Source organism: Artibeus jamaicensis, unplaced genomic scaffold (assembly GCF_021234435.1).
Source record: "Artibeus jamaicensis isolate MK-2021 breed Jamaican fruit bat unplaced genomic scaffold, CSHL_Jam_final contig_723, whole genome shotgun sequence".
Classification (NCBI taxonomy): Eukaryota; Metazoa; Chordata; class Mammalia; order Chiroptera; family Phyllostomidae; genus Artibeus; species Artibeus jamaicensis.
Genome location: NW_026521938.1, coordinates 1,358,737 through 1,382,061, shown reverse-complemented (window position 1 = coordinate 1,382,061; position 23,325 = coordinate 1,358,737). Strand labels below are relative to the sequence as shown.

Genomic DNA, 23,325 nt, shown 5'->3' with positions numbered 1-23,325 from the left:
ACCTTGTTAATGCAACATTTTGGTTCCAAAAAGTAATGTGAAAAAAATAAATGGCTATCCTTCAAAATGAAATTAAAAAAAAGAATTAGTTATCAGAGCAGGAAACAAATATTAACGTGGTCAAATATACAGCCCCTGGCATCAATATGTGACCTCTGGTAAGGCACTTACGATTATTCCGCGACTCCCAACTAAGCTTTGCTTGTTGGGAACTGCTCTGTCTGGTTTCGGGAGCTATAAACGCCCCCATAGATAAGGATGAGTGAGCAACCTCCAGAATTCAAGCCACAAGGAGATAAAGTTCGACTCTGGTAGCAAATGATGCTTCTACTTACATCCCAGCCCCCGATGCAGAGTTGGATAGTCTATCACGGGTACGACCCCTCAGAGGGGGGCAACCTAAGGCAGACATGATCACTCAGGAGGCTGCAATAAAAAGGGAGTGATGGACCCTTGCTCCCCAGCTATTCTGACATAGTCCAGTCCCCACATACTCTGGGGGAAGGCTTCCTGGCTCTAATCTACTTAAGCCTGAAAACCTGTGATGGGGAAAGTGGTGCAGCCCTTTGTCAGCTGGAACGGGATCCGAGGTGATCTGGCATATATTTCCTAATAATCCTATGAAGCCTGCTTTGCCAAGATTGCTTTTAGTTAAATGATAAAGGCCCAGGCAGAAAATGCGTTTGTTTTCCCAAAGTTCTATAGCCTTTTAGCTGATAGACCCTGACTTAGAAGCGGCCCTAATGGTTCTTTGTATACTGTTTACTGCCTGACGACGATTAGTTAAGTTGTACCTGAACTCCTGTGCAAAACCCCCAACAAAAGCCTGTCTAGGAAAGGGTCAGCAGGCTCTACCCTTGAGAGAATTGCCAGGCCACTCTGGGGCTCTCCCCCTTGAGGGAGTAGCCGCGCCATCCCTTTTCCCCCACAGGACTCGGTAGTCCGTGTGAATTTGTCTCGTCTCATCCATGATGCTGCAGGCACTGCGAGCCAGTGTACCCGTCATTTGCTTCTCGAAATAGAAAGTGCTTTATCTCCAAGGCAAAGTAAATTAAGTACATTGTTTACTTTTGTGTGAATCTTTTTTCTCCCAAAGATTTATTTCTCAACATTCTCTCATATTATGGCTTTGTGAGGGTATAATTTCAATCTTTTTGCATCTTTATTAAGGCATAATTGACAAACCTGTATAATATTTATAATATACATTATGATTTGATAAGCAAATACATTGTAAAAAAAAACAGCTCAGGCCTTCTGATTTGGGGGGGGGTTAAGTTTTATTTTTATAAAAACTAGGAGAAAACTTGGAATCTGTAACAAGCCGAAGGTCCACAGTGTAAAGACCTGTTCTTTCTCCTATTACTCCTAAAATGGAAAAAAAAAAAGAAGGATTCGTCTAAATTTATTCCCACATTTGCTTCACTTGTTTGGATTTAATCTACTATGAACTTTCTGGTGTTGGGAAAGAGTAGAGCTCTGTCTAAAACACTTTCCACATTCCCTACACTCATAAGGCCTTTCCCCAGTGTGACCTCTGAGGTGATCAATAAGCTTACTGCTTTGTCTGAAAGATTTCCCACAATCATTACACTCAAAAGGCTTTTCTCCAGTGTGAATTCTCTGGTGTTGAATGAGGGCAGATTTCTGATTGAAGGACTTGCCACACTCACTGCACTCAAAGGGCTTTTCTCCAGTGTGAATTCTCTGGTGTTGAATGAGGGCTGATTTTTGTTTGAAGGCCTTCCCACACATACTGCATTCAAAGGGCTTTTCTCCAGTGTGAATTCTCTGGTGTTGGAGGAGGAGAGAGGTTAGCCTGAAGAACTTCCCACAATCAGTACACTCAAAGGGCTTTTCTCCAGTGTGAATTGTCTTATGCGTAATAAATTGGTATTTGCGACGAAAACATTTCCCACATTCACCACACTCATATGATTTTTCTAGAGAATGAACTTGACGACGTTTAACAGAACGCCTCTGACGATTAAGAGATTTCCTGAACTCACTATACTCATGAGGCATTTCTCTGGTGTGAAGTCTTCCATGTCTCTGGAGGTGATGCTTACGACGAAAAGATTTCCCACATTCACAACACTCAAAAGGCCTTTCACCAGTGTGACATTTGAGGTGATCGATGAGTTTATCCTTTTTTCTGAAAAATTTCCCACATTCATTACACTCATAAGGCTTTTCACCAGTGTGAATTCTCTGATGATCAACAAGGGTAAATTTGTAGTGAAAATGTTTCCCACAGACAGTGCACTCATGCTGCTTTTCCTCACTGTGAATTTTTCGATGTTGACAAAGGTTAGATCTATGCCTGAAGGACTTCCCACAATCACCACAAACAAGCAACTTTTCTCCGGTGTGAACTCTCCTATGTGGAATGAGGTTAAAAATTTGTGTGGAAGCCTTTCCACATTTGGTACCCTCGTAAAGCTCTTTTCCAGAGTAGACACTCTGTTGTTGAACAAATTCCTTGGTGTGGCCAGAAGTTTCTTCACATTCACCAGGTAAGGACAGCCCACTGCATTGTTCCTGACTGCTAGGAGTGGCCTGGTGCAGGAGAAAGTCTGAGATGGCTGGAAATTCCTCTGTAACCTCCCTATTGATGAAAGGTGCACTTGATACGTAAGAGCTATACCTGGTCACAAAGGAGGCCCTGTCCATATATCCTTTCCAAGGCTTCTCTCTACTGGAAGGCCTCTGTTGATGGTGAAGGTTTGCACTGAAACTGAAGCCTCTCAGACAGGCATCACTGAAGAATGCTTTCTGCCCAAGGTATGCTGCCTGGAACTCGGTCAGGTTCAATATGGCTTTCAAGACTGAGACACACTGCTGACAAGGAAGGGCTTTCTGAGTTGCTGGAGATGTCTTAGAAACCCCAGCCTGTGACTCTTCTTCTACATATATACTCTGCTCACAAGGGGCCTCCTCATCTTCCTTTTTATGCCAACAACCTGAAAGCAGAGAAATGCTGAAAGAAATGCATGCTGACTTTGATGGGAGGGGCAAGTCTCAACATAAAAGTGTGTTATACATTAATATGATGGCTTCATGACACTGTCTAAAAGGGAGAGACCTAAGGGTATATGGAATAAAATGCTGCTTTGCAGTACTGGGCCTCTGAGAATCACACACACAAAAAAAAACCTCAGGGGGAAAAAAAAAAGACACAGTGATGGCAAGCACCACATGGATAATAAACAACATGTCAAATTCATTTTCTGCTAACTGGTAACACAGGCAAGCTGCCCAGGAGCTTGGGTATATCCTTTTCTGTGTAAAATTCAATAAATGAATAGATGGTGTTTGAAGACTTCGTAAGAATTTATGCATGTCTCATAACCCATGTGTATGTCATTGTTGCAGAATACTGCAGAGGGAGCCATGAAGAGGAACATGCAATGCACAGAGTACACATATGGGTACACAGTGAGGAGCCATGAAGTCACAGATGAAACAAGTCAGCGAAGTGTTAAGTATGGGTAAGAAAAAGCAGAAATGAGGTGTGGATAGCGGCCACTTGCAGAAAAACAATAATGGACACAGGTCAGGTTCTCGATATAATCTGAATACAGCCTGTAAGTAACGACGTACCTCAGTTCTCACCACAAGGGTCAGGCCTCCGAGACAATCCTGTCAAGTCCACCCTGTGACAGAGCGCGAATTCTCCCTTCCCCCTTTATTGTACTACTATTCAGAATCTCAAGCCCTGGCTGCTGTGGTTCAGTGGATTGAGTACCAGCCTATGAACCAAAGGGTTGCTGGTTCAATCCCCAGTCAGGACACATGCCTTAGTTGCAGGCCAGGTCCCTGTGAGGGGCACACGATAGGCAACCATACATCAATGTTTCTTTCCCTCTCTTTCTCTCTCCCTTCCCCTCTCTCTAAAAATAAATAGTTTAAAAAGAAAAAAAAAAGAATCTCAATGATTCCAGTATCGATTAAAGACAGCAGAGGTACTCAGCAACCACTGACCCAGAGCAACTCGGCATAAAGTAGTATTGAGGGAAGGCAATGTTACAAAAAAAGCAACAACAAAACCTTCAAGGAGGGTCTCACAAGAACAGCCCAGGTTAATGTAAGTAATGAGCATCAACTGGTACAGAGAATCACAAAAAAAATGTTAAGTAGAGAAAAAAGGGCAGAACTGGAGGTTATGGATGCGGACACAGTGACCCAAGCAAGGAACAATCCAAGTAAGGTGGGATCTATTAAGCTGTTTGCAAGACTCCAGACACCCAAACACTTCTCTGCACTTTTTGAGGCAACATGTGTTAGATGTGCTCAAGGGGTTTATGGGTCAGGGCACTCCACACAGATCAGAACTCGCAGCCACCACAACACAGAGGACATCAGCAGAGCACATGGTATGGCTGTGGGAAAGATAGAGCCACTTCTGGAGAAAATAGAGAAGGCAGGACATCACTTCGAGACAAGAGGAGAGGTTTGAAGGTCTTACCCACAGATGCTACAAGGGCAAAGACTTCTAGCATCACATTCCAGTACAGAAGTCTCTGAGCCTCATCAAGGAGTCCCCACTCCTCCTGGGAGAAGGCAATGGCCAGGTCTGCAAAGTTCATATCCTGTCAGAATGGGGACAGTGCATACTATGATCAGCTCCTCTCCTAGGATTCCAAGTTTGCCCTACCCCTCAACCCTCCACATCCATCTGATACTTTGACTCCCCACATCAGAGCAGATACAAAGCCTTGGTACTATTAAAATCAGTCTCCTTATATTCCCATCGATACTGTTCCTGCCCACAAAAATATGCTGATGGGCACATGGACAATACCTTAGGCTCTGAACTTAACATGTAGGCCATACTGCCTCTTGTCAGTACAGACTTAGAGGCACAAACTTAGTTTAGGGAGAGAAGTTGGACATAGAGATCATGTGAGTAATTTGAAATGGGTCTTGTCGGGTAATACTGCTGTGGTCTCCCAGAATGTCCCTCCAAGACACACAAAAAACAGGGCATCCCCTTCAACCTATGTGCCCCATCCCAGGGTCCTCATTCCATTACTTTAAACTAACCTCTGTCCTGTACGTAATTTTTGGAATTCCACTTCCCTCATGCAGCTATCTTTTCAGAGTTACTTGAAAGGAAGCACGGCCCTGCCAGGACAAGGACTGTTCCCTGATCACCTCTACCAGGATTCTCATTTCACCAACTTCATAATCTATCTACTGCTTACCTGTCTCCCTTCCCCATGCTAATGGAGGTTTTCAAACCTGGGTGGCACTGACGTCTGCTATCTGATCAAGATCCTATTGAGCCCTGGCTGGTGTAGCTCAGTGGACTGAGTGTGGGCTGTGAACCGAAGGGCACATGCCTGGGTTGCAGGCAGGTCCCCAGTGAGGGCCATGTGAGAGGCAACCACACTATGATGTTTCTCCCTCTCTTTCTCCCTCCCTTCCCTTCTCTCTAAAAATAATAAAATCTTTTAAAAAAATTTTAAAAGAAATAAATAAAAGGTCCTATTGATCACTGTACCAGCCCTCAACAACAGTAGGCAGGTGGGCAGACAAATGGAATCTAGTCTCTGGACTGGGCATGTAGATACCCATACTGCTAGCTAAGGTATCACACTCTTTCATGCACTTCCCATGGAATTACCCGTATCAGTCTTTGAGAATCCACCAGACATGAGCTCAGCCTCCATTTACTCTAAGTCAAGGCTAGTGCCCTGGGGCCATCAATTCACACTGCCCCCTCCACGTACACCTCAGTCTTCCTACCACACCTCTCTTTCACAGTACACACAGTCCCAGCCTCCTCCTGTCCCTACCACAGTTACTGCCTTAGCCTCTCTACTCATTTCTCAGTATATGTAATCCAGATAATCCACAGTAAATTCAAACAGGATCAAGTACTACCCAGACTCTGATGGTCCCCACCGACAGCGGCTAGCTCCCTCGATTCCTGCTGTGAAGACCTCCCTCCCTGAGGGTTCCTTGCTTCAACTTCACCTACCAAGAACCACATCAGATGTGAAATATATATAGTCTTCCTCCACGGGTACGACACCTGATAACCTGCCAGCAGTCTCAGCCTTCCTCTCTTCACCTCACTCTCACTCTAGGGCCAGCCCCAGGTGCCCTCTACCCCATGCCCCATGAGTCTCACAGATGAACACTATGCCCCTACACTTCATCTGTTGGCCTGACTGGGACACCCTAGGTCACAGCTAAGTCCTGGGGAGTCTTCAGAGCAAAGAATATGCACAGTACCAGTCTTCCCTTGTGTGAATTACTCTGATGTTTATAATCCATCTCAGATCCACTGATGTCTTGAAGACCTTGGCCACTTGTTGAGTCATACTCTCTGCTCATCCTGCTACACAACCACTTCTCTCCGTATCCTCTGTTGTGACACCCACTTCCCACAACTAGATTCCCCAGCAGGAAATCCAGTCCTCAGCCCTGCCCTGTCTTCCTGGGCTACTACTACCAGTATGATTCTGACCAGGATTCCCCATATCACAGTGACATACAGCTCCTCCCTGGTCCATAGACTCTCTAGCACCTTTTGGAGAAGTTGTTCTCTTGAACTCATCAGAGTTCCAGACACCTATGAAATGCTCTCTGTAACATCTCATACCATTAACAGGTCAAATATAAAATTCCTGATATCCCCAATGAAAATCTCTCTTTATACTGTGTTTTTTCCCCATCTCAATTGATAATGCTTTCCATACTGAAGTTACTAACACCAAACCATCAAGTCATTCCTGACTCCTACCTCACTCTCTCTCAACCTCAAGATTAGAAAAACTTGGCAGCCACACATAAAAGTCCCATCTAGAATCCAGCTGTTTCACCCACCTCAAAGGCCACTTTCCTGGTCCTTCATACTCACCCAAATTATATAACCAGCCTTCTCTCTGGTCTTTCTACCACACCCTGCAGACCGCCATCCAACTTGAAACCAAGCTACTCTAGACCTGACTCCTGTCCCACTGGTTCCTGGCACGTAAGAAAGGATACCTGCAGGTTTCTGAATCAACACATCATTACCTCCAAGCCTTTGCACATAATGGTACCTATGCCTGGGAGGACTTCTCACATCGCATTCCACCAGCTGCCTAAAACAGGAAACTGTAAACCTGGACCTAGAACCCTGGGCTTGGTGTCTGTTGAGGGTCCCTAGTACCAAAAGCTGACAGTGTGGCACCACAGACCATGGACACCTGTATCTCAAAGATCGTAAGAGTGGGAGGCCCTGAAATAAGCCCTGCAAACCAGGGCCCTAAGTGATTCTTGAGTTGCAAGAATCTGGAAAGAGAATGATCTGTTGAGAGCCTGGTCACCACTGCCAGAACCCACAAGCTCAGGATTCTAAGTGTTCTGGCCCAGCCCTGGGGGCCAGGTGCTCTCAAGGTGACCGCACTATAGCTCAGGGCCTCAGTACTCACTGTAGACCCTGGGAGAAAAGCCATCCTTTATAGGATTCACCTCCCTGTCCCTAACTGCTTCTTCCTCTTGATGGGGAAAATTTTAAAGTTGTAAATTTTTAAATTTAAGTAATACTTAATGAGCTTACTAATAACACATGTAAAAAGCTACTACTACTTCAGCCCTAGCTGGTATAGCTCAGTGAACTGAGTGTAGGCCTTTGAACCAAAGGGTCCCTGGTTCGATTCCCAGTCAGGACACATGCCTCAGTTGCGGGCTGTGCCCCCATTTAGGGGCACAAGAGAGGCAACCACAAACTGATGTTTCTCTCCCTCTCTTTCTCCTTCCCTTCCCCTATCTCTAAAAATAAATAAATAAAACCTAAAAAAAAAAAAAAAAAAAAAGGCGTCAAACCCAGGGCATGTTTGGTTATAGCTGGCCGATGCTCAATCCGTTGAGCCACGCCAGAGTCACCCAGACCACTCTACAGGATGCAGATGAAGATTCACTGTTCAACAGATAAAAATAATTCTGCAGCTTTTATTAATCTTGTGCCTGAATTCCAAAGCCCTTACCTACCCTTTTCATTTCCTTATTAAACGGGTAGGTTCGAAATGGAATGCAAGACCATCTTTCAAGGTGTGCAACCTACAATCTTCTCAGATCGCCAGCCATCTGAAAAAAAGCGGACATAAAGATTCACTTTCTGAAGAGCCATCAAGATGGTAAAAGTGGAGAAGCAGCAGTGGACCTTCCGCAAATTCACTTACAGTGGCGTGGATCTTGATCAACTGCTTGACATGTCCTAGGCTTAGATAGACCACCCACGCCACCTGCCTTCTCCCACCTAGTGAGCAACTAATCCAGCTCTACAGTGCCAGGCAGCGGCCAAACCGCGCCCTTCAGGGAAAGCCGCACTCACTGCTACAGCGCCTGCGCAAAGCCAAGAAGCAAGCACCGCCCACGAGGGAGCCACCGGAAGTGAAGACACACCTGCAGAACGTGATTATCCTGCCAGAGATGGTGGGCAGCATGGTGGGCGTGTACAATGGGAAGACCTTCAACCAGGTGGAAATCAAGCCGGAGATGATTGGCCACTACCTGGGCGAGTTCTCCATCACCTATAAGCCGGTGAAGCATGGTCGGCCTGGCATTGGGGTCACCCACTCTTCCCGCTCCATCCCTCTCAAGTAGTCAATAAAAGCACAAACTGACTTAAAAAAAAAAAAGCTCCATCTTTTTCTCTGCTTATTGGGCCTGGTGGTGACTGTCCAGCTTCTCCACTTTCACTCTGAGCAATGTTTGGAAAATGTTACAACCCAATCAATCAAGATACCTTTTTTTAAAAAGATTTTATTTATTTATGTTTAGAGGGGAAGGGAAGGAGAGAGGGAGAGAAATATCAATGTACGGTTGCTTCTTGTGTGTCCCCTGCTGGGAACTGGCCTGCAACCCAGGCATGTGCCGTAACTGGGAATTGAACGGTGATCCTCTGGTTCGCAGTCCCCCGCTCAATCCACTGAGCTACACCAGCCTGCGCCAAGATACTTTTCCTCACAACCTTCCATGGCCACCACGTGCACTCCTCACGTACAACTTCGCCTACGCTCCTCCGGAGCCTTTAGACACAAAACAGGGCCCAATTTTCCAGACTCCTCCTGGTTCAAGCACCCCTCCACATTTTACGCGGCAGCCCCTCCAACCATCAGCCTCTCCCACCCGGTTATACCCTGTGTCACCTACGAGTGCCTCCCGATCTCGGAACCTAAGTTAGGTATGGATGCAAGACGTGATGGGTGCCCCGCACCGGGGCTGCAGGGCTCTGTGGGCTGAGCGGGGAGGGCGGGAGGACCGCGCACACTTCTCAGACCCGCGCCCGAGCCGGCTGCGCCTGCGGTTCTGTGGGACAAACGGGCCCTGCGAGATATTGAGACCAGTTCCTGGCCACGAGGAACAAGGGGAGCCTCAGACCCACCTCTGCCCAGCAAGGACCACTCCAGTTCCGCCGCTCCCGACCGGATACAACGCTGGCGAAGCTCTGACCGGAAAAAGATGGGAAAGGTCAAAGTGTCCTCCAGAGGAAGCCGGAAGTTCTGCCCTAACACGTGGCTGACGTGACACGTGGCGCGCAGCGCACTTCCCTTTTGAACTTTTTCATTGGTTGAAACTCGCTATCTCTGTGCCTATCGCCCTCTGCGCCTTGCTTTTGTTTTTTTAAGCTGCGTAGGAAGCGTTAGCTGTCTATCAGTGACCTTAAGGTTTATACAAAGGCGTTGTTACATCTGGCGTGGCGCTGGGGAATGTTAACTTTAGTTTCACCGCCCTGTATGCAAATACCTGGGGAGTGTTGCCTGGAACTGATCGCTTTGTTTAGAGACACTATTTCAGATTCCCGGAAACTCGGAATGCTACAGGAGACAAAAAGTATTGTTTCAAATCCAATTTGACTGTATTCTCACTGAAACACAAAATGCATCCACGCTTATCTGGAATGTGTTAACTATCTTCTTCCTGTACAAATACACTGGAGTCAGAATCCTTAGTGATTTTTTGTTACTGGTTAACTTGCAGTGACTTGGCCTGTGTCAAGTAGAATGGCAGGATTCCAAAAAGGAACTCACTAAAGGTCACCTTACATACTGTTATTAGAGGCTGAATTTCTTTGACGTGGTATTTTTTGTTTGTTTTGTTTTAAATCCTTGAGGTAAAGCTAGAGGTCAAGGTTTAAGAAGCCAAGTTAAGACACGACAGGGGGAGAAAAATGGATGGCTGACTTTTAACTTTGGCTTTTAGTTGAAGTTGCTAACTGGGGGTCTTTTAACAAAATCTTTCGCTAGAAAAATAAAAGTCTAAATTCCTTTAGCTCTGAGGATGAGAGACGCTTTCTCCCTCTGGCTGGTCTCAGACAGTCTTAGACGACTAGGAATCTTTGTGGAGGGGGAATGGGGGGCAGAGACTCCTGGGAGTTTTGAGATGCATACACAGGGCCATATCCTTACTGGCACTTAACAAACATGGGAAGATTTAACCAGAAGTGACCAATTTAACATGGCTAAAATGTATCTCTTTTAATGCCTGAAATAATTTTGGCATGAAAAATTAGAAAATCGGGTTCTAAATTAAACTGAATGGGAAGCTTATCTTGATTGCAAATTAGAAACCCCCAGAAGGACCACATGTCAATTAGCACTAGAATAGAAAACTGGGAAGACCACTTTTCAGGCCTGGCTCTGGCAGTGGCTGCCTCCAAGATATGTTTTTCTGAGTAGAATGGCAAGTTGTTGAAGCCATGATTCCGGCTTTCACCCACTTCCTCATTCTTGCCAGGCCAGGGTTAGGCCCTTCCTGGACCTGCTGGGGATTAGTGCTATTTGGTCTGCTCCTTTTCCATGGTTGGAGAAGCTGGGCTGTGCCCCTTTGTATTGCTATTTTGGCTTCTGCTGTGGGAACCTCCCGTGTTGTGCTGCCTCATCTGGTTTCTGCTCCACATGTACTCAGAGGAGGGTTTTTTCCTGCTCCTCCTTTTCTGGTGGTCCTAGTTCTTGGCTTGGGTTGAGCCCAAGAGAAATGCTTCCTGCCCACCTGGAGGGTTAAATCCTAAGAGTAAGGACTGGATAGCTTTCTGGAGTGCGTGAATAATCCTGTAAATGCTACAGTTTCCAAGTAAATCAGGCTTAATGAGCTGCTGTGGCTTCATGATGAAGCAAGCTCGGTGTCTGGTTCAACTTTCAAGTTTGTTGAGCTTAATGTCTAATTCGACAGAATTACTAAACTGAGATTGCTGGGAAGCTTTTGTGGAGAAGTCTGTTTCTGTTGCAAAAAGTCAGGTCACCCAGGAGGAACTGGAGAAGGTCGAACTGGGATTTGGAATGAGAAGGCAGGCATGGATGATGTTGCTCTAGAGTGTTCCCTTTTCTCCTTGCTGATGGTTTGGGAGAGGTTGAAATTATCACGGACAGGGAAAGTAGTAAGGTTCCTATATACATACTTTATCTGTTTCTTTTCTAAATTATAATATTTTATACTAATGTCAGGTATACCATAGAGTGGTTGGACAGTCATGTACTTTATCAACCAATCCCTTCAATATTTTAAGTAACCACCTAGCACCTTACATGGTTATATATTATTGAGTGTGTCCCTTATGCTGAGGTTTATATCCTTGTGACTATTTTGTGACTACCAATTTGTAATTCTTTATCTCTTTTACTTTACTCGATCCCTCTTTTTCCTCCAGCAACTGTCACCATCCCTCAGAGTAAGCTTCTCTACAAATGGTAGACATAATTATCCAATGTCTGTTTTAAAATTAGAGCATATTTCCTTCCAACTAGGAAATGTTATGGAGCAAAATATATTTTTACCAGTGAAATCTGCTCTGATTCACCTGGTAGTATGTGTTAGATCTAGGCAGGCCAAGGAAGAAGGAAAATTACCAGGCGAGAAAATGGCACCGCAGGAAGCTGCCTGCAGACCCTGTCCAGGAAGATTAGGGTCTGGGGTTATAGGATGCAGCTTTGACCCAGCAACCAGCTCTAGCCAATCAGACTCTAATACCCTAAATGCAGGTTTTTGCGTTTAAAAAGTCTAATTTAAGAACAACCAAGCAAGTCCCAACCTCCCTCGGTTGGCTCCACTTTCCCTCTTATTCCCCCCGCTAATAAACCCTGCAGACCTTATCTCCCTGCGTCCGTCTGGTTTCTTGGGCGACTCTGAGCTAACAGTATGAGACTTTCTTGAAACCGATGATGCCCAGATATCTTTTTCCAGAAGAGTGAAATGCATTTAGAATTAAATAAACCAGATACTGGACCAAACAGGAAGATAACGATTTTAAAAGAACCTCCCAAGAGGAAACTAATCTTGAGACTGACTAAACGTTTCCTAACCATCTTTTCATTGTTAACTTCCGTCAAAGCTGCAGGGACAGCTTAACAGGATACAGACTCTACTCAGAATGGCCCAAAACATCCCAGAGATGTACAGCGATGCCTCTCTCAGCATGTTATATATCAGTCTCTCTGTAGATGAAAAACCTGTCCACCGTGCCTTGAAATCCCCCTTTTGGGATGCATACTTGCCAAGTGCAACATCTCCTAGTCCCAATATAAAGTGGACATTGGAGAGATCTGAACAGTCAACAACACCATTCATTTTAATACTATCTTACAGCTGGACCTCTTTTGCTATTCTTAAGGGAAATAGACAGAGGTTCCATATATCTAAGACTGTGGCTCTCAGACAGGACCCTAAGCTATTTGCTGTGTGTAACCTGGAAAAATGTACCCAGATGGAAATAATATTTCAAAAATGGGTGAATGGATTTGTTAGCCCTTTATAAACATTTCGGTCACACCCCAGCTGCTCAGGTATTAAAAATAACTGTCTTGGTTTTACAAATGAAATGTTTACAGGGCCAGGGGTTTGACTCCAGTACATCAAAGTCCACCAAATGCTTTTTTTACCTTTTCAAAACCTTCTCTAGTCACCTTTAAAAATGTATAGGTAATTGTCCTTCTAGAAGAAGCATGCTGTTCTTTTTCTACATTTTTGAAGTACAAATACCTGGTCTTTTAAAAAAAAATCTGGTCTAGGCCATCTTTTAAAATACAGATATTTGGAAGGTAAATCTTATCAAAAAGGGAAAAAACATTAGCTATGTCTGAGTAAATCAATTTTATTTGTTTCAGCTGTGCTTTCCTAAATCCGTAAATGCTGGTAAAAGTTATTGAATATGTAGGTATTTTGAAATAACATGGAATATGAAACACGGACCAAGGAGTCCGACACATGCATGAGTCAGGGGCTCTCATGAAAACTGTGTCGGCCACCCACCCAACTCATCTTGAAATAACATGAAACACTGAAACATTAATTGCTGGACAAATCTTGAGTTGATCTGCTTTGGGGTTTTTATTACAAAGAGGCTGTAAAGTGGATTTGGAGCTCTTGATAAATGCCTTGAGCTTTGCTGGAGGCGTACATATGGTGTATTTCCTGCCCCTGGATGGGGTAACTAGGGTGTAGCATATTATTGGCCTAAAGAAATTAAATACTGATATAAATTAGGCAGGATCCTGTGGTTGGACAAATTATTTGATATTAAAACTGGTTTTAATTTGGTTAATGTTTTTGGAGGTATTACCATTAAAAAAGGTTGTTTTGCCATGAGATTATGTTATAATATTTTAGTTAATTACTTTTGACAACCTTCCCAAAGTTCAAATTTTAAGAGACTTTTTAACTGAGAAATGACTGAATTATTACAAGGGACTCCTGGAATACCTCAAGGATTTGTTCTCTCTCCTTAGAAAGGAGAAGTTTTTGAACTAATTGTGCCTATTTAATATGCTCAAAATTACATGGGAAGCTTTTCCAAATAAAATAATAATAATTATATTCTATCTGTATACATATATTTTTGTTAAAATAGATGTTCTAGAAATCGCAGTCTGCCCCAGGGAGGAACTTGCAAAGATTCAGAATCAAGTATAAACAGGAAGCACTCAGGGGTTGCAGGTGTCCTGTCAGTGACACTAGACAACCCGAGAGTGATGTTTCCCTGTGGAGATATTAAGCAATGATACTCCAAGTGTTTGTAACCCATACATTGGAAATTTATGAATTGTTTCCAATGCTCAGGGCACACCTCCGATAAGTCATGTACCACATTTTAAAACCTCACATACAGTTTGGTCTTTATATATTGAGATTTTGGGTTATATCAAAAAATATGGGCTTTGTATTGTTCTTTTATGTCAGTTCATAGTAATTACTATTTACCTAGAAATTGTTATCTTGGAATGATATAACTTACAAAGCAGCAAAGTTCCTTATCAATTGCACTATAATCAAATCTATCACCATGTCATTTTAAGTTTTGTCATTTATAAACAGTCATTGTTTTCCTCTTAGGCATTTGCAAATACACTATGTCCTTGGAAAAGTTCATAAAAAGAACTCTTACTTACTCTAAATTACAAGTATCTAAGCAGGCCAATCTTGGAAATAAAAGAAGATTTATAAAAATCTAAGGAATGAATGGATTCATGGAAATACAGGCAAATAATCAAGACAAAAATTGGTTATAAGGGACTGAATGAAAATAATAATTATTTTTATGACTTTGTTTAAAATATTGCTAATTTCACATCTTTTTGTTTTCCAGATATAAGGTAACTTGCTATTTTTTTTCTCTAGAGCCATTTGATAAATTATACCCTCATAAGCAATACTGAAGCATTTATACTTTTCCATACCTAATGCCTCCAGAATTAGGCAACACTTAATGAGTACTGTTTTCATGGTAATGTTTGTTTGCAGAAATCCAACAAGAATCTGTTCTCTTTATAACAGAATTTCAATTAAGCAGGTTTTCAATTGTGGTTTTATTAACCAAGTCTTTGTCTGGAATGTCATGATTGAAAGAGTTATGCCTTGCCCTGCTGGTGTGGCTCAGTGGATTGAATACCCGCCCTCCAACCAAAGGGTCCCCAGTTTGAATCCCTCCCAGTCAGGGCACATGCCTGGGTTGTGGGCCAGGTCCCCTGTATGGGATGCTTAAGAGGCAACCACACATTGATGTTTCTCTCTCCTCTTTCTCCCTCCCTTCCCCCCTCTCTAAAAATGAATAAATGAAATCTAAAAAAAAAAAATTAAAAAGAAAGTCATGCCTGGACTGAATGTGAGCAGAATGCCTTAAGAAATAAAGATTGGCTTTCAAAGCTAATAAAGGCCCACTGCAGAAGCGACCTGGCACCTTCCGTGGTCACATGGTTTATGGCAGTCTTTCCAGGTAAAGGAAAGCACTGCTTTACTGAAAAATGATAAGGAAGTAACCTCAAGACATTTGGGGGACCTCAAGAACTTGAAGAATCCACCAGATCCTGTAAGTATTACAAAGTAAGATGGCAACTTTGTGGCTTGTCTTTTGTGCCCTGATGGGTTGACTGAACTCAGTCCAAAGGTTCCTGTGAAATTCCACCAAAGTAGATTTGGAAGGGCCTATGTAATCAATTGTTGTTCTTCTGTTTATGCAAATAATTATCAAAATTGAAATTAGATTTAATGTGATCTCTGATGAAAAATGAGGTTAATTTTAGGGAGAGAAATTGTTTCGTTGGAAATCACGATGCCCAGTTGTAAATATTGGACTCTAATTAAAGTTTTATTTTTCACATACAAGCTGAATTGAATCCTGAATTTTTCTAGTTTTCTTTCAAGCTAATGTTTCATTTTTTTTTCTTTCACCCTTTGACTTGGAATTATTGAGAACTACTAATGCAGTGTCAACAATACAGAATGTACCTGAGTGCCTCAGGACATCAGAGATATTTAAACTGCAAAGAGTATCTACCAGATTGTCATTTAAAAATATTTTAATAAGTAATCCAAACAAAGCCTTAACATAGAACAGGCACTGCTAACATCACCCAGTATCCCTGCAGATGAGGGTTTTTTTTTTTTTTAAGATTTTATTTATCTTTAGAGGGGAAGAGAAGGACAGAGGGAGAGAAATATCAATGTATGGTTGCCTCTTGTGTGTCCCCTGCTGGGACCTGGCCTGCAACCCAGGCATGTGTCCTGACTGGGAATCGAGCTGCAATCCTCTGGTTTGCAGGCCCATGCTCAATCCATTAAGCTAAACCAGCCAGGGCTGCAGATGAGTTTTAAACATGTATTTACACCTGGAAAATTAGCAAAGGCTACAAACCTAGACTTGACTTAATGTATTATTGACTCTTTTAAGATTGTATTTATTTTTAGAGAGAGAGGAAAGGAGGCAGAGGAGAGAAACATCAATGTGAGCAAGATACAGCAATAGGTTGCCTCTCACATGCCCCCAACTAGGGACCTAGCCCACAGCCCAGGCATGTGTCCTGACTGGGAATAGAATTGATGACTTTTCCGTTTGTAAGCTGGTGCTCAATCCACTGAGCCATACCAGCCAGATCTTTTTGTTGTTGTTTTTTCCTATTGTTTAAAACATTAAATTCATAAAAAAAAAACAGGCAAAAGATTCTGAGCAGACATTTTACTAAAGGACATAAACAGAGGGTAAATAAATGCATGAAACAATGCTCCCCATTATGAATTTTTAGGGAAATGTAATTATAACCAAAGCAAATTACCACTACACTGACTTCCAGAGCTAATATATAAAAAGATTAACTATACCAAGCGATGGAAGGCTTGCAGAAAAACTGGAATGTTTATGTACTGTGGGTAAATGCAAAGAAAAAGGCAACAGCCATTAGATCGTGGTAATGCATATCATAAAGTGTAGAACAGCCCTGGCTGGTGTGGCTCAATGAACTGAGTGCCAGTCTACAAAGCAAAGGGTCGCCAGTTTAATTTTCAGTCTACGGCAGGGGTGTCAAACTCATTTTCCCCAGGGGTCACATCAGCCTTGTGGTTGCCTTTAAAGAGCTGAATGTAATTTTAGGACTGTGTACATGTAACTACTCCTTAACTAGGGGCAAGGAGCTTGGCACTCCCACCAGGTAGAAACAAGGTGTCAGGCCGTATAAAACAAGGTAGAGGGCCTGTTAGGCCCAGAATTAGATAAAAGCCAAGAGGAACAAGGAACTCGAGGCAGAGTCCAGATAGAAAGTACAAAGAGTGCTGAACAAACAAGATAACTGCCTGTGCATGACCTTGTCTTTGCAGAAAAGTATCCACTGCTGCAAGTAGAAAGCATAGCCATGTGTGTTCCCTCGAGATAGCCAATCGCTAACAGCTACATCTGCTTCTGTATTTGCTTACTTGCTCACCCCAATAAAAACCCTAGGCTGTAAATGTCAGGTGCGACTCTCATTTGCAGCCCTCTGGGCACCGTGTCTCCGGACACCTCAAGAGTTTGCCCCTGCGCAGGTAAAGCTTTGGCCAATAAAGTTCCATCTTAAACTCCTGAAAGTTTCCGACCATTTGTTGCTCTCGTTGGTGGATGCTACAGGCCCAATTTGGCCTGTGGACCTTGTGTTTGCCACCTCTGGGCTAGAGGATCACCTACAGCATTCCCCACATTCACCACACTCCTAGGCTTTCCAAAAGAATGTACTCAACAATATTCAACATGGTGAGAGCATTGTCTAAAGGACTTCTCGCATTCATATGACTTTTCTCCAGTGTGAATACTTGGGTGTAGAATGAGGGTAGAGTTATAGCTAAAGGATTTCCCACATTCACCATATGTATAAGGCTTTTCTCCAGAAAGAACTCAAAGGTATTGAATAAGGCGCCAACATTGTCTAAAGGATTTCCCACATTTATTACACTCATGTGGCTTTTCTGCAGTGTGACCTCTTTTGCATGGAATGAGGACAGAGTCTATGTTGAAGGACTTGCCACAATCCCTAGTCTCTCAGGGCACTGCTCCACTGTGAACTCTCCTATGTCAAATGATGATACAGACCGGTCTAAAAACTTTCCCACATTTGCTAGACTCATTAAGCCTTTCTCCAGAGCAGACACCCTGATGTTGAACAAGTTTCTGGTTGTGGCTGGAACCTTTTTCACATTCATCCCATTGGTGATAACTTTTTCTGTGAAAGGCCTGCCCATTCTCACTGCCACTGGGTGGCTCCTGTGTTAGGAGTGGCCTCCAGAAGGCCTGATATGGCTGGAATGTCTTCCCAAAACTCCCTACAGATAAAAAAAGGTTGTCATGATACATACGAGCTACATCTGGTCACAAATGAGGCCCTGTCCACATGACCTACTCTCCACAGGCAGGCCTCTGTGGCTAGTGATGGTTTGCACTGAAAGAAAAACCTCTCACACATGCATCACTGAAAAATGCTTTCTGCTCAAGGTACACTACTTGGACTCAGTCAGGTGCAAAATACCTTTCAAGACTGAGACACACTGCTCACAGGGCTGAGTCTTCAGGGTTGTTGGAGTTGTCTTAGAAGAACGGACCTGTGACTCTCCTTCTACTGATACACTCTGCTCAGAAGGGGCCTCCTCATCTTCCTGTTTATGTCAACCTGAAAGCAGACAAATGCTGAGGAAATGGATGTGGACTTCGGTGGGGGGAAGGAAGTTCTATTACAAAGGTGTGTCAGGCATAATATGTCAATTCCATGGGATTGGCTGAAAGTAAGGGACCTGGAGGCAGGTTGAATAAGGTGTTGCTGTGCAGTTGAACCTCTAAGATCACAAAGTAGGAGAGACCTCACCAGAAAATGGACACAAAGATGGTAAGCGTCACATGGAAAAGAAGCAGGATCTCCAGCTCATCTTCTGCTAATGGTGTTCCGCAAGGCTTGTCTGATGGTGACATCGGCAAGATGTACTGGAGCTTAGTCATGTTCTTTGCCCAGTAAAGTTCAAGAAATGAATAGCTGGTATTTGAGAACTACTTAAGGATGTATGCACACCTCATAACCCACGAGTAAGTCAATGGTGGAGAATACTGCAGAGGGAGCAATGCAGAGAAATGGGTGATGCAGGGAGGCTACAAACGTGTAGGTAGCCAGGAGCTGGGAAGTTACAGATGAAATGACAAGTCGGCAAAGTGTCAAGGATGGAATTGATACATCAGAAAACACGTGAGCTCTGGACAGGTTGCTTGGTTGGATAGAGCACAGTCCTGTGCACCAAAATATATTGTGGGTTGGATTCCCATTCATGGCACAAATTCTAGGTTGGGCCTTAGATCCCCAGCCAGGTGGGTAATGGAGGCAACCAATCAATGTTTCTGTCTCTTCTTTTCCCACTTTCTCCCCCCTTTCCCTCTCTTTCTAAAATCTACAGGGTCCAGCATGAATAACACCCTTTTCATTACATAAAAATCTTTTATTACAATGTCACCATATGTATGTCATTCTGTAACATAACAATATCATACTCAATTGCCACATGACATTTTAGGTAAAATGTTCAAATTGCTGTCCATCTTGTGTGAGACATTCATGTACTCTACTGACCACACTCAATAGTATTACTACTTCCAGACTCTCTATAAACATATCCCTGGGTGAGGATTAGTAAAAATGTTTTTGAATATGATTTACAGAGAGCTATTAATAATGATTGTGTAGTTATTCAATGACAGTGGTATAAATTGCTCTGAGGACACCTCAATGGATAGGGAAAAGAGTTAAGACTTCAGATAATTTTTATGAAGAGACACTGAAATCTGAGTTAGACTGAGCCTAATCTTGGTATTGTGATTTTTTAAAAATATTTTATTTATTTATTTTTAGAGAGAGGGGACCTGGCCTGCAACCAAGGCATGTGCCCTGACTGGGAATTGAACTGGCAACCCTTTGTTTCACAGGCCCATGCTCAATCCACTGAGCTACACCAGCCAGGGCATGATTCTTTTAAAAAATACATATTTATATTGAATTTCTATTTATTGATTCTTTTTTAAGTTATATTTATATTTAACTTATATTTATTAATTTTAGAAATACGGACTTCTGCCAAGATGGAGGCATAGGTGGAAGCACTGTGTCTTCTCACACAACCAAGTTTAAAAACAACAAAGTCTTAGCAACAAAAATGCAGCCAAAGCACAGAAAATTGAACTATACAGAAGTCTGACAACAATGAACCCTTCAGCCAAACCAGTAAGAGGGGCAGAGCCAGCAGCAGAGCGGGGTTGGGCAGGAAAGATCCACCGGACTGACCGGGCACGCAACCCAGGCGGGCATGCAACCCAGGCATACCAGCAGCCATGGGCAGATCCCAGGTGTGGAGAAGTGGGCAGACCCACTGAGGGCACAGGGCGGTGGACTCACTGACAGCTGACCACAGTCACACATTCTCGCACAGATAAACCAGTAATGGAGCGAGCGGTGAGACAGACTGTGCAGGCCCCAGTGGCAGGAAGAGGCAGAGGGGACTGCCATTGTCCCTCTCTGACCCCGCCCCCACATACAGTGTCACCAACCAGTAACCTGGGTGGCCCCGCCCTGGTGAACACCTAAGGCGCCCCTCCTCATACACGTAACAGGCACGAATAGATCAAAACATGGTTCAAGAACAACTCAGAGCCCCAGAGCCAATAAATCTAAGTGATGAAGAAATAGCCAAACTTTCAGATTCACAGTTCAAAACACTGGTGGATCAGGATGCTCACAGAACTGGTTGATTTTAGTCACAAATTAGAGGGACATATGAAGGCTAACCTAATTGAAATGAAGGGAAATGCACAGGAAAAAAATAGTAATGGAAAGAAAACTGGGACTCAAATCAAAGGAGTGGACCAGAAAGAGGAAAAAAATGACCAAACAGAAAAGGATGAAGAAACAAGAATTCAAAAAAATGAGGAGAGGCTTAGGAACCTTCAGGACATCTTTAAACGTTCCAACATCTGAATTATAGGGGTACCAGAAGGGGAAGAGGAACAGCCACGAGTGGAAACCTTATTTGAACAAATAATAAAGGAGAATTTCCCCAATCTGGCAAAGGAAATAGACTTCCAGGAAATCCAGGAAGCACAGAGAGTCCCAAACAAGTTGGACCCAAGAAGGAACACACCAAGGCACATAATTACATTAGCCAAAATTAAAATGAAGGAGAGAATCCTAGAAGCAGCAAGAGATAAGGGGACTGTCACCTACAAAGGAGTTCCCATCAGACTGTCAGCGGATTTCTCAAAAGAGACCTTACAGGCAAGAAGGAGCTGGAAAGAAGTATTCCAAGTCATGAAATCCAAAGACCTACAACCAAGATTGCTCTATCCAGCAAAGCTTTCATTTAGAATGGAAGGACAGATAAAGTGCTTCCCAGATAAGATCAAATTCAAGGAGTTCATCATCACCAAGCCCTTATTATATGAAATGTTAAAGGGACTTATCTAAGTAAAAGAAGTTAAAAAAAAAAGATAAACAGTGAAAGGACAGTAAAGGCACAGTTATTAACAACCACACCTAAAACAAAAGCAAACTAAAAGGACAGCTAGATCAGGAGCAGAAACATAGAAATGAAGATCTCAAGGAGAGTTAGCAACAGGGGAGTGGGAGGAGGAGAAGGGGGGGAAGGTACAGAAAATAAGTAGCATAAATGGTAGGTAGAAAATAGAGGGGAGGGCAAGAATAGTAGGGGAAATATAGAATCTAAAGAACTTGAGACACGTGGTCATAAACTAAAGGGGGGGTAATGGTGGGGGAGGGGGTGTATAGGGTGGAGGGGAATGAAGGGGGGAATAGAACTGTAATGGCATAATCAATAAAATATATTTTTTAAAAAAAGAAATACGGTAGACCAACATGCATCTGAAAAAATGTTCAGTCAGTAAATATACAAATGAAAATTAAACCACACTGAGATATCACTTCACATGTGCCAGAATGGCTATCAATCAATCAACAAACTACTCCTGGTGAGGATGTGGAGAAAAGGGAGCCATTGTCCACTGTTGATGGGAATGCAGACTGGTGCAGCCACTGTGGAAAGCAGTATGGAATTACCTCAAAAAATTAAAAATGCAACTGCCTTATGACCCAGTGACTCCACTTCTGGAATATATTTGGAGAAACTTGAAACACTAATTAAAAAAAATGTGCATCCCTATGTTCATTGCAGTATTATTTACAATAGCCAAGATTTAGAAGTATCCCAAGAGCCCATCGGTAGATGAATGGATCAAAAAGCAGTGTACACCCTGGCCAGCGTCGCTCAGTTGGCTGGAGTGAAGTTACCTACATTGAAAGGTTGGGAGTTTGATTCCCGGTTATGGGAATCAGTCCTTGGTCCCATACCTAGGTTATGTGTTCAGTCCTCGTTGAGGGAGGGTATGGGAAGCAACTGATCAATGCTTCTCCCTTTCCCTTCCTCTCCCTCTAAAATCAATGAACATAAAAAAGCAGGGGTACATTTACACAATGGAATACTACTATGTCATAAAAATAAGGAAATGTTATATTTTGAGACAGCATGGATGGATCTGGAGGGTTTTTTTTTTAAGATTTTATTTACTTATCTTTAGAGGGGAATGGGAGAGAGGGAGAGAAACATTAATGTATGGTTGCCTCTCATGCATCCCCTGCTGGGAACTGGCCTGCAACCCAGGCATGTGCCCCGACTGGGAATGGAACCTCAATCCTTTGGTTCTCAGGCCCACGCTCAATCCAATGAGCTACACCAGCCAGGGCTAAAATCTATATAATTTCATTAACCAACGTAATCCCAATAAATTTCATAATTTTTTTTTTTTAAAAAGAATAAAACTCTTGGATACAGCTCCAGAAGGCAGGCAGCTTCTCCACACACTACGGCCTTATCTGCAACCCAATAGTCCTCCCTTCTATGAATGCATAGATGAAAACAGGGAAATGTCCCAATTTACCTGGCACATTGCTCTCTTCCATGATTCAAGCCATTTCTTCATGGCACCTTTCAGTTTCTCGGTGGGATGGAGCCCCAGTTCCTAGTGGACACCAGTTTGCAAACGGATCCCGAATAACCAGCACATGTGCTTTTGCCTCCAGGCTGCACAGAATCCTTTTTTTCTCTAAACTGCCTCTTCAAACTAGTTGGGCAAATAAGCTCCTTCACCTCCCCCCACCATACTTGTCATCTTTGAAACATATGGATGGAAAACACTGGAGTTTTATGGTATCTGTTCATAAAATAGCATTCTGCAACTTCCAGTCCAGTCATATTCATATTGCATTTAGCTATTGATATTTCCAGTGGATGAAAGAAATTATTATATCATTTAAATATATTGATTCCTTTTCATGGGCCAAGGCCTATCCCCAAGTTCCCACCTCCCCTCCCCACGGTTTTAGGTGCCTGTGGATCCATGAAAATAAAGTGTGTGGACAGAGGACTGGGTAGCAGGCAGAGTTCGTATCCTGGTATTGGAGCTCACTGTCTTTTCACAGGGGACACCTTCCTGGATTTTAAAAAGTAAACAATGCAAACATTATACTTTCATTCACTCTACAGGTATTTATTGGT

The 23,325-nt window shown here is 43.2% G+C and overlaps 2 protein-coding genes across 2 annotated transcripts; one reads left to right on the top strand and one right to left on the bottom strand.

Annotated features, from left to right (window-relative positions):
* Positions 1-1,374: 1,374 nt before the first annotated feature.
* Positions 1,375-9,455, bottom strand: LOC119053154 (zinc finger protein OZF-like). Its single transcript, XM_053672054.1, has 3 exons — positions 9,383-9,455; positions 4,469-4,592; positions 1,375-2,963 (listed from the first exon to the last, which is right to left on the bottom strand). Exons 2-3 carry the CDS (start codon positions 4,587-4,589, stop codon positions 1,423-1,425), a joined length of 1,662 nt encoding a protein of 553 aa, XP_053528029.1. The 5' UTR covers positions 4,590-4,592; positions 9,383-9,455; the 3' UTR covers positions 1,375-1,422.
* Positions 8,130-8,627, top strand: LOC119053172 (40S ribosomal protein S15-like). Its single transcript, XM_037150661.2, has 2 exons — positions 8,130-8,215; positions 8,259-8,627. The coding sequence occupies exons 1-2, from the start codon at positions 8,130-8,132 to the stop codon at positions 8,599-8,601; spliced, it is 429 nt and encodes a 142-aa protein (XP_037006556.2). The 3' UTR covers positions 8,602-8,627.
* Positions 9,456-23,325: the final 13,870 nt, after the last annotated feature.

What these genes read in the sequence shown, in the direction of transcription:
- LOC119053154 (XM_053672054.1), bottom strand. Translation starts at nt 4,589, where the DNA reads ATGAACTTTGCAGACCTGGCCATTGCCTTCTCCCAGGAGGAGTGGGGA. An exon ending in TGCCCTTGTAGCATCTGTGG is followed by an intron (nt 2,964 to 4,468) that starts GTAAGACCTTCA and finishes CTCTGCTTTCAG; the next exon opens with GTTGTTGGCATAAAAAGGAA.
- LOC119053172 (XM_037150661.2), top strand. Translation starts at nt 8,130, where the DNA reads ATGGTAAAAGTGGAGAAGCAGCAGTGGACCTTCCGCAAATTCACTTAC. An exon ending in CAACTGCTTGACATGTCCTA is followed by an intron (nt 8,216 to 8,258) that starts GGCTTAGATAGA and finishes TCTCCCACCTAG; the next exon opens with TGAGCAACTAATCCAGCTCT.